Genomic DNA, 11,324 nt, shown 5'->3' with positions numbered 1-11,324 from the left:
AATAAAAATTGGGTAATGTCACACAGGAAAACTCGTGATGCTCCTTCAGCGGCTATTGTTAAGAATACATTACATTTGTTGTGTCTGAACAGAGTAAGCAATTACTGCCCAGAAACAAAGGTATTATGAAATAATCTTCAAATCTCCCTTCCTTGAAGATTCACTTCTAAAATAACTTCCCAGTGACACTTCTCCTTCAAAACTCAGAGGAAACCAAGCCCAACTCTGAATGTGATCTTCAATTATATATTTCTTATTATTTCAATCACTTGTTTTAAGTTTCAATCGTATAAGCTGATTGTGTTGCAAGCACAGTCAAGGAACACTTGTAGAATCAAAAACGCATGAGTGGTATAAACTGGCCATGTAGATTTTTCTTTTCCCTTACCAGAGATACAACCGTATCAGAAATGTCTCCTCTGCTAGAAATCCTCCTGGGAAAATGGCTAGGAAGCTCACCAAAGTTCACACCTTGTTCACCAGAAGAATTGCATAGAGGAGTCCCATCTCTTCTTTTCAGCACCTGCTGCTACCTAGTCCAGGGGAAAGAAAGTGCTGAAGGGACAATTCCCACAGCATCAGGTCATTTCAGTAAATGCTTCCAGAAACACAGCACCCACCTCCTCTCTGCTACAAATTCCCATTCACAAATCCGAGGAGAGAACTACAAGTCCTCCCTGATTCCTTGGAAATGTAGTTAGATTGATGTTGAAACACACCCTCCTTCCCTCAGTGTATAATTATTCGTGGGTGGAGAGCCACCAGGGAGGGTAATAGAAGAGGAAAGAGAGAGAGAGAGGAAAAAAAAAAAACCTAGAAGCAGGCTTTGTTTGACCTGACTTCTAAAAATCTTTCTGTTCATCTTTTCTCGTCCCCTCTCTCATTTTTCTAATCCAGAGAATGATGGAGTTACAAGGCAAGGGAATGAGTCCGGAAATAGAGATAGGACGCTTGCCTAGAAATTATCTGGGCGAATTATTTAAAGTTAAATACTTCTGGTCCTAGGAAGCCAGCATAATTCATATTTGAAGGAGGTTATCTTTTCTCGATCATGACATAAACAAACAGTTTTCCTGCAAAGATTAAAAACCCGGTTCCAGAGCGCGTTCTGGCTGTCCTCTAAACTGCAAACTGAGGAGAGGTGGAAAGCGCTGATAACCTGTGAAAGTGCGAAAGACTCTCTCACGCCGGTGGCCAATTCCCCACCGGCCGGAGCTCTTCCCTCCTAGCCCTCATCATTCGTGACTCTGCAAGACACAAGGACTCAGACGTGTGGGAGTGCGTGTGAGCTAGACAGGCGAGAGGAGAGCGCGCTTTCCACATGTGGAACCCTGCACCTCCCTGTCTCATCGCTTGCATCCATTCATATGCATGTAGTGGTTAAATATTTGATCAAAGGTGGAATAGTTATACTGATCGGTTGTATTTTTAATAGGCACACCTTAAAATAGAGGGTTCGTACATTGCTAGTGTGAAGAGATTCTGAAGAGAGTCCCTGTGCCTCTAACCCTTTCTACTCTTCCCTCCTCCGTCTCTACTCCCCCCCAAAAAGGGAAAGCTTGCAGCAGATTGTAGAAGGATTTGAGTCTGCAGCTCAGAGAAGGGGATTAGGGCCAGAGCGGTGCAAGTTAAATTGTGCTGCAAATAAAAAATGGGCGGATTGGTCTCCAGATCCAGAGGCTGGTACCACCTTCCTTTCTAAAATAAAATCTCTCTGGCATGAAGTCACCGCCTATTTCACATCCGGTTTGCCCTGGGACGTATTACTACTGTCTTGGTAAAGAAAAATCTTTTGTTGTATAGCTGCAGATTGGAATATAGGGAAGCAAATTCGGGTGTGAAATCTTCAGCAAAGGAACACGCAGAGTCCATGATGGCTCAGCCCGCTCAGACCGAGTGAGTGAGCGGCGGAGCGAGGACGCCCCTCCGCTGCCGGCGCGCCCGGACTCGCGGACTCGCGCCGGCTCCAAGCTCTCCACGATTTTCTCTCGCAGACTTTTCCCGGGTCTGGAGCGATTCTGTGCCCAGAGGGGGCCCGAGGTAAGTGCGGCTTCGGACCGCAGCACGCAGAGCTTTGAACGTGCCTTTTCCTTGCTGGAGAGACCAGAATGCAATAGGGAAAAGAGAAAGAGGGAACAGGGCAAGAACCTGATCACATAGCAGGTAGACAGAACGAATGTTTTTCTTTCAGGGTTAAAACCGCAGCAGTCTAGGAGCGTTATCGTCATTATTATTATTTTCTCCGTCTTTCTTTTCTTTCCTTCCTTTGGCAGGCAGATTTGAATGTATTTCGCGGGGTGGGTGGTGACATGTTGTTTTGGTCTCTTTTTTTCTGGCAAAAGGGAGCTGAGGTGAAGTGGGGAGAGGCGTCGTGGGGGCATCCTCTAAAGTTAAGACGCTGGTATAGAAAACCTGTCTCAACGTTGCATATCTTAGGGAAGGCACTCTCCTTCTGCCTGCAAAAAAAAAAAAAAAAAAAAGCCTCTTTTCTCCTTTCCGGTGAACGCTGCTAAAATGCCCTCTGGTGTAGGGGTCTCTCCCATTCTGAACACGAAAAAACTCAAGTTCTCATTTGATGTGGGTGGCATGGAATATGGGTGTTTGGAGTGTGTGTTTGATGAGGCGAGGTTGAAGGTGGAAAAGGGTTAGGAGACAGCTTAGCGTTTCTCTTAAACTATTATGTTTGTATTTGCAAGAAACTTTCTTACTCAACAACTCAAGTGCCATGATAGGTTTGTTTTCCTCTTTTTAAAATGTCAGAGGAGGACAGAAAGCAATGGTATCTTGCTTTGGGGTTTTGTTTTGTTTCATTTATTCCTTTGGGAATTACCTTTTTTCAAAAATAAAGATTAACAAATATTAATAGGGTAGAGAAAGTTGTTTTTCCTTTATAACAGATGCTGAAGATTAATACAAGATTAATATAATTATGCAATTTAGATGCAATATTTTAACATGAGGATATTTATCCAATATTCCTTGTCCTATTCAACTCTTCTATGTTAAAAGCAGTCACTAGTTTAGGGAAAAAGTATGAATCTCACAGTTTTTATCTCTAGATCTAGACTGTCCACTCTAAGCACCTTAATTATATTTCATTGCTTACATTGCCATTTGGAATGATTTTTACTGATATAAATGATCCCCGAGAGTGCGGAAAGCATTTGTGTAGATGTATTTAAAGGCATACCACATTAAACTATAGAGTGTCTCATGAAAAATATGCTTTAAAAGACTTGCAATCCATTAATCACTGACCCTCCTGAGGGATTCAGGGAAGTGCTAACAAATTTTACCTTGAACAGTTTCATAACTGGAATCAATTATAGCACATTCAAGTAAAGTGTTACCATATCTTCTCCTTCTCCAGGTAGTGCACTTATTTTTAAAAACTAACGGCACAAATAGATTATAATTTTAAAAATTCTCTAAGCTTTCCAGACTCCTCCATTCCTCCAGCATCCCACTACCAAGTCTAAATTCAGCAATCAGACGGTGATTGATTGCACTTTACCTAAGAGGGAAAAAAAGATTCCCTTATTCATGCAAAGCAAAGCACTCCAGTTTCCATCTGTTTGGGATGAAACATTTTCTAGCAGCAACCCGGCAGAATCCAAGAGGGCTTAAAAGATATGTGTAGGCATGTTTGTGTGCATTTATGTGAGTGTGGTTTGTGTGTGAGAGACCAGCACATGGACTGACTATAAAGTGTGTCCTTTAGCCCCACAGAAGCATTAGTGAGCATATTTAACAAGGCAATCACAGGCAGAGAATTACAAGCACGACTTCAGGATTCAACAGTGTATCTCATGATTTTTTTTTTTTTAAGATAAATAGCAGTTGCTTCTGAAATCAAGGTGTATCCAGAACCCCAAAATGAATTCAGTCGTCAAAGCATAATAACCAACCCATCACAGCCCCCAGACATGCTCTCTCTGTTGTAGACACCAGCTGAAGATTTTTAATGCACAGTGCAGTTGTGGGAACTCAAATCAGAAAGGTCAAATTTATCAGATGATAAACAAGAGGAGAGTAATTCACACTATACTGGAAATATAAAGCCTATAGACAAAAACAACTCACAATTTTATGTTGAGCAATATTATCACCTGAGAGCATTTCAACTTGTATTCTTTTACAGGAGAAATTAAGACACTTATATTTCTGAATGGAGAAATGGAAGGGAAAGTGGAGAATGGATGGTCCAGGTTTCCATTGCTTCCAATGAGGTGTCATATCCCAGTGAGGTCATTTCCTGACTTCAAAGCATTTATCTGAACTGCCTCAGTCAGCCCTAGTGGTTATAACCTGATGTTTCTTGCAAGAGACATTGATCTCTACTTGTTCTACTTTTCAGCTGCACAAGCCCGCAATGAAGAAAAGTCCGGGTCTCTGTGACTACCTTTGGGCCTGGACCCTCTTTCTGAGCACATTGACTGGAAGAAGGTGGGGACCCTTTATTTTAAATCTGCATGAGAATTTCTGTAACTTTTCATTTATTCTTTCAGAGTGAAGAAAATTAACCTTGGATAAATTCATGACTAAGGGAATTAAAAAAACTTAACAGCAATAAAATTCCAGCTAATAAAGTAGAACAGTATGAAAAAATAATTATCTTATTTGCATGTTAGTTAGAATACACTTAACACACTTTTGTTAAGGAATGTGTTAATTCGCCATTTAATTCTTAAATTGAACTTTTCACTGCTCAGTTGTAACCGAACAAAACAAGCAGTTTCCTAATTCATAAAAAAAGTTTCCCCAATTAATATCTGCATACTATGTAAGCTGATTTTCCAACAAGAAAATTTCTAACTAGTTGCAAAGATCATAGAGTAGCTTCTGACTATGTGCAAGTAGAAACTTTAGAATAATATTTTTAATTTGAATGTTATAATTTTTTATAAATGCATGTGCATTTTGTTTTGAAACTATTGCTTATATAACTAATAGAAGTAGAGTATACTAGACACATTTAAGAACGGTAGATAAAACTGAACTTTTCTATTTAAGTTTACTGTGGAGACAAGTTATGAGAAAAATGTAATAATATGATTAACTATATTCAAAATATTAGCTAATGATCCCATCAAGCATATAGATACATTATAATAGCAAAGATATAAATGACCCAATATTTCAGATTCTCCTTTATCTGCTTTTATATTTCTAATGTAATCTGTTCCTGTGGCCAAAGTCTTAGCCATACTATAAAAATCTAAGATTCTCCATAATGTAACAAAAAGTGAACCCTTAGAAGTTAAGGCAGAGAGATGGAATAGTCTGGAAATATGAGGATTTAGGAGGATTTTTTTCAATTGAGAAGTTGTCCATTTTTAATGTTTGTTATTGTGCATGGTGAATAATGACTGCCAGATGAACAGGAAATGCCTTATTGTCAGATACTCTTAATCTGAGCAGTGAAAGGTTCCTCACTGCTTTTGAAACATTATATGAAGTGTTACTATTGTGATGACCTGTAGATGGAGTTAGTGCACAGTGTTTTCCTATATAGTGGCTCATACGGAATCAAAATCAAGTACTGTAACTGACATTTCTCTACAAATTATAGATTATATATTCAGTTTAGGAGACATTACATTGGCATGAGTGTTTAATAGCAAATAAATAATCTCGATCTTCATCTTAGGCTTATTCTCTGACAATTACATAGTAAATGAGAATTAAAGATGAAGCATAACCTGATTAAGAAAATCACATAAAAGAATGATTATCATTCCAGTTGGCAGAGCAGAAATGGTTTGCTGGGAGGGAGGGAAAAGACTCTTTTGGCATTTGTATTCCAATGCAAACAATTGGTGAGAACAACATTTATAAAATCAAACCAGGGGGAGAAAAGCCTTTCCTGAATTTGACAGATGCTATAAAAACAAAGGAAATGCAGGTAAAGGTAATAGACCACTCCATTTTGGGGGAATCATATTAGCAATCTAATATGCTCTGTCCTGTCACTTCATCTCATCATTTCCCCCTTCTTATTTTAGTGCTTCTTCCTTAGAATGCTTGATCAGGCCCTATTCACAACTCAAAGTGTGCTAGCATTTCTTTTCTACCTTTATCAAGATGACCTTCTAATATCCTTGAAAGATGCATGCATGGCAGTAGGTTTTGTGACAATGAGTTTTTAAAAATAATTGCCTTCAGAAAACCATTTTTGCTTTACTGCTGTCATCTGCTAGTGAGACATCCTAGAAGACACAGAGCTTGTTGAAAATTTGATTTCAGAAACCAGGAAGATCTTTAATTTTGCCAAAAGAGAGCAAACCCTCAATCTGCATGGTATTAATATTGAATTTATGATACTGTGGAATTGTTTCAAAGAGGTACATTTAATGTATTTAATATTCATGAATAGATGTTAGTTATAATAGCTTATCAAAATTTTATCAGAAAAGTTTCGCATTTTACCAGTATAACATTAATTACCTAAATAATAGTGTTTGTTTTTTAATTGATACTTGATTATATTTCTTGCTTTTGTCAAATAAGTGAATCTCGGTTTCAACTGTTACTATTTTTCTTAGATTAATCAGTAATATAAACACACAAGAAGCCAAAAGCATATTACGTAGAAAATATGAGAGTGATATTTTTATGTCAGTTTTTTAGTTTACACTCTATATTCATTTTTTCTCAAGGTCAGAGCTATCAATGAAATGTATCAGTAAGTGTGTTCTACCCTAAAATAGAAGACTCTTCTCTCAAAGGATTTTGGAAGTGTCATCTTAATCATTACATAAAATATGACTTAAGGAGCATAGATAATAATGTGATTGATACAATAAATATACAATATTTGAACTGTGGTTATTACATGATCAAAATTCAAAGACTAGTAATGATAAGGGATTAAAAACTAGATATTCACATAGAAAGAATTAAACAGAAATAATTACTCTGATATAGAAGAATGAAAATAATATCTTAGACTAAAAGTTAAAGAAAACTGGATTTTAGTTCAAACTCTGCTCACAAATAGCTGTGCTTTCTTAAAACAGTAATCCTGCATTATTGCTTAGTAAAACCATAAATTAAGAATATTGGCTCTTACCTTTTCCAAGGTATATTTTACTTCTAAGACCAACAGGGACAAAAATTCAATTAATTAGAGATTTGAATAGACAAATTATCAAAAGTTTTGGTTTATTGGTTCATAAACCTTAATGGAAATAGAAATTACACACTGATGTGAACAAATAATTATCATAAGTAACAAATTCTATCTATTTTTCTCATTTAAACACCTGAAAGAACATAAAAAATCGCAAAAGAAACATAGGAAGTGGACGAAGGAAGGGATGTTGGTAGATGCAATTTTAGGATTATGCTACATATTAAATGAAAACAAAGCTATTAATTATTTTGGTAGCTCCTGAATACATTTTTTTAATTTGGGAAGAAGTTTCCCAGATTTCAGTTTTTCAGTAGTGTGCATTAATGTTCTTGCTTGCCCAGAGAAAACATGCATTACAACTTTGTACACACACTGAGAATTATAAATGTAAAGAGACAACTCATGTCCTATAATTTTCCTTCCAAAGTTAGAAATATTAGAATATAGAGCATATCATCTATGAGAACAAATATAAGAAAATGTTAAGAATTAAGCTATGATTTTTTTTAAATTTTACAAGAAGGAATTTTCAAATTAAGATTCAATAGAAAGGAAAAAATTGCAGAAGGCTTTATTTGGAAAAAGGCTTTAGTCGAAATGTATAATTTAGCTATTGCCTCTGATATTTCAGCTATGGACAACCCTCATTACAAGATGAACTTAAAGACAACACCACTGTCTTCACCAGGATTTTGGACCGACTCCTCGATGGTTATGACAATCGCCTGAGACCGGGATTAGGAGGTGAGTAGCATTATTGTGTTTTATTTTAGAGAACAATATTAAGCCTTTACTATTAAAGCATTGCTTCCCTCTACTTAGTAAAGTAAGAAGAATGACAGCATGTAGTGTAATGACTCATCCTATTTTCAATAGATTGCCCAATGTTAATTCAATTTTCCATGGTCATCCCATGCACATACCCAGACGTGACAAAAGGCAATTCAAACTTCTCATAATGTCATGAAAGTAATGTTACATTTACTTGACATTCATAATCATTTGCAAGTATGATTTGATTTTACAAGGGAGAAAGGCGGGTAATATTCTCCCTTCCAGCCCAAAGACTGCATTGCTATTTCATTCCACATTGCTTTGTTTGCATTGGATTCCATTAAAATATTTCAGAATCTGTTGCTGTAAACATTTCTTGTGGAATATTACAGACTAATCCACTATTTTGTGTTAGATTAGCCCCATCTTTGGGACAAAAGGTGAATGAGATAGATGGTAGTATTTTTTATCTCAGTGCACTTAAACTGTAATTTTCTGTAGTAAAAATGTATTTTTCTTTGTATACCAGTTAATTTGTTTACTAATGAATTTCTACTCAGGAAGAAGACAGCACTTAATAATACAATATTTATAACAATAGAAGCAAATAGTACAAGACATTACACACTTATTTAAATAGCCTTTGAATAAGATAACCAACCTATCTTATTTAATTAAGCAAAGAATAATGAAGTCAAAACAAAATATTGATCTCAGAGTAAAACAAATGGGGCAAAGAAATGAATTATTGTTCAAAGTCACATAAGAAACTAAGGTTATTATCTATGACTCCCAACTATAACTTATGCTGTACTTTCTCCAGAGCATTTGTTGAAACTATTTAATAGCAATATTTAAACTACTATGAAATGGCAGTTTTAAGAAATTCATCTCTTCTCCATCCAGACAGCAAAGATATGCAAAGAATAAGAACCTTAAGAACTCAATTTGTGATTTTAAAACAGAATGGTAGCATGGATTTAGAATCTTCGTTTTAAATCTTTAGGTAGTGTGATCATAGGGGTAAGGGACGTAGGTCTGCTTTGAGGCCGCCAAACGCCATTAGTGTCTCAGAGGTTTAACGGAAACTCCTTTGTCAAAGGCACAATTCAGAAATATGTCAAAGGTCTTACCAGGTGTCCTTTCCTATCAATCTCAAGCATTCATTCTAGGACATGCTATACAAATTCCTCCAGGTTTGTTGTATTCCACTTGGTTTCCCCTTACTAAGTTCTTTGAAAAAGTATTAAGGAATAAAATGTATCAGTCACAAAATAGAGTGCATAAATAACTCTGTTCTGTATTAATATAAAATCTGTGTATATCTAAACATCTAGAGTGGTTTCAGGAAAATCGTTCTTAGTTTATAAAATTTGAAATAAACTGCAAACACTGCAGGTAGGATAGGAACGGGCAAAAAGAAAGTCAGAATAGTGATAATAACTTTTATGAATGGGCATGCATCTGATTTCTTTACCTATTCATCTTCCTTCTCCATATCAATCCATAGAAAATCTGCAGAATTTTATAATATATCTAGAAAATCTTATCTTCATTCTAGTTTAGGAAATTGCATTTAATACTTTAACATGTGAATATGAGTATCCTCTTAAGTTCTGTGCATAGGTTTAAGTTTGTTAAACAATTTTACACACACATACACACACACCTTCGTTAATAATCAGCTATGTGGTCATATTGTTATTTGGAATACAGATAACACACCCATGACTGCTCATTTAAATTTAATTATGTATAATAACTTTAATAAATGTATATGTTAATTCTTTAATCAAATATCGTGTAAGCAAGAAGCATTTCACCTAATCCTCATATGCATACCTAAGTCTTGGAGAGCCACAAACCTCGAAGATATATAATACAGACTCAGAATGAGTTGAAAAGCTACTCTTTCAAGACTCAAGATAGTGAATTTATGATACAGAAACAACTACATTAATTCAGGCAGCAATTTTCATGGAATCTATTATCTATTTAACCCCCTCAGAATAACAAAAATAGTTATGTAAAGAACAGAGTAGTGGTAGGCTAAATATAGATAAGATATATTCTTTTTAATTGAAGTGAATATAATGTCCTCTACCATAGTAGAGGATTCAAGGGCTCAGGAAAAAGTTTTAAAATGGGCCTGCTTTATTCTTTTTAAAAAGAATTTTCTGATATTTGTGATTTCTGGAAATGGTGATTTTGAGGTTATGATAGACATGGAAACAAATTTAAAAGTAGCCTAAATAATTTACTCTATTTCTATTTTATGTGTCATCTTAGAACATACTGCAATTAAATCTGATGGATTTGAGATTTATGAAAAAGTTTTAATACTAACTTAATTTTTGTCATTTTGCCTTTTCAGTTTTAAGGGATATAATGGGATGTGTTTATTACCCTATCTCCAGAGTCATTTACATGTTTATAAGTACATTTTGAGAATGTTTATCTGCCTTTAGAAAAATACAGCCTTAAATTTTTTTTTTTAATTTATTTATTTATTTTTAATTTTTACTTTACAATTCTGTATTGGTTTTGGCATAGATTGACATGAATCCACCACAGGTGTACATGCTTTCCCAAACATGAACCCCCCTCCCACCCCCCTCCCCACAACATCTCTCTGGGTCATCCCCGCGCGTCAGCCCCAAGCGTGTCATATCCTGCATCAGACATAGACTGGCATTTCGATTCTTACATGTTATTATACATGTTTCAATGCCATTCTCTCAAATCATCACACCCTCTCCCTCTCCCTCTGAGTCCAAAAGTCCGCTATACACATCTGTGTCTTTTTTGCTGTCCTGCATACAGGGTCATCATTGCCATCTTCCTAAATTCCATATATATGTGTTAGTATACTGTATTGAAGTGAGCCAGAAAGAAAAACACCAATACAGCCTTAAATATTAAACACAGTTTTTAGATATTTTATAAACATAATCAGCTATAGAATTAGAGAAAAATGCTAACATCCTGCATGATATTTGGATGCTATAAATTGAAATTATCTATTACATACATTTCTACAGAATTATTTAATTCTATGTCTTTACCATAGATTTCTGGTAAGCTAAGTTTAACATGCATTCTAGTAGCTCTCCATTATAAAAATCAATTTTTTACATGATTCATTTGCTTTCCAATGCAAAAACTAGATAGAGGCAATACTTGAAAGATTATCATTAGCTTATAAAGGGGGTAAAAATTTCCTCATAGTAGGTTCATGATCACAGCTGGAATAATCTTTTCTTGCAAGAGAAAGGAGCCCACTGTCTTCTTTATTATGATAAAAGTCTGGTTTTATAAAAATAACAACATTGTGCAGAAGGCAGAGATATTTTGTTCTGAATGTTTTGATAAAATATAGAAATGTGTTGTTAAGCTAAGACTTGAGACTAATGTA

General features: G+C 35.5%; 1 protein-coding gene across 1 annotated transcript in view; it reads left to right on the top strand.

Annotated features, from left to right (window-relative positions):
* Positions 1 to 1,571: 1,571 nt before the first annotated feature.
* The window catches only part of GABRA1 (gamma-aminobutyric acid type A receptor subunit alpha1), a 58,352-nt gene continuing 48,599 nt past the window's right edge, over positions 1,572 to 11,324 (top strand). The window contains exons 1-3 of the mRNA XM_040239466.1: positions 1,572 to 2,040; positions 4,358 to 4,446; positions 7,767 to 7,879. Coding sequence (XP_040095400.1) covers positions 4,373 to 4,446; positions 7,767 to 7,879 — 187 coding nt within the window. The 5' untranslated portion in view covers positions 1,572 to 2,040; positions 4,358 to 4,372. The remainder of the gene's footprint in view (positions 2,041 to 4,357; positions 4,447 to 7,766; positions 7,880 to 11,324) is intronic.

This window comes from Oryx dammah, unplaced genomic scaffold (assembly GCF_014754425.2).
Source record: "Oryx dammah isolate SB20612 unplaced genomic scaffold, SCBI_Odam_1.1 HiC_scaffold_5, whole genome shotgun sequence".
Taxonomy (NCBI): domain Eukaryota; kingdom Metazoa; phylum Chordata; class Mammalia; order Artiodactyla; family Bovidae; genus Oryx; species Oryx dammah.
Note: the sequence above shows the minus strand (reverse complement) of the source record. Positions and strands in the feature narration are given on the sequence as shown.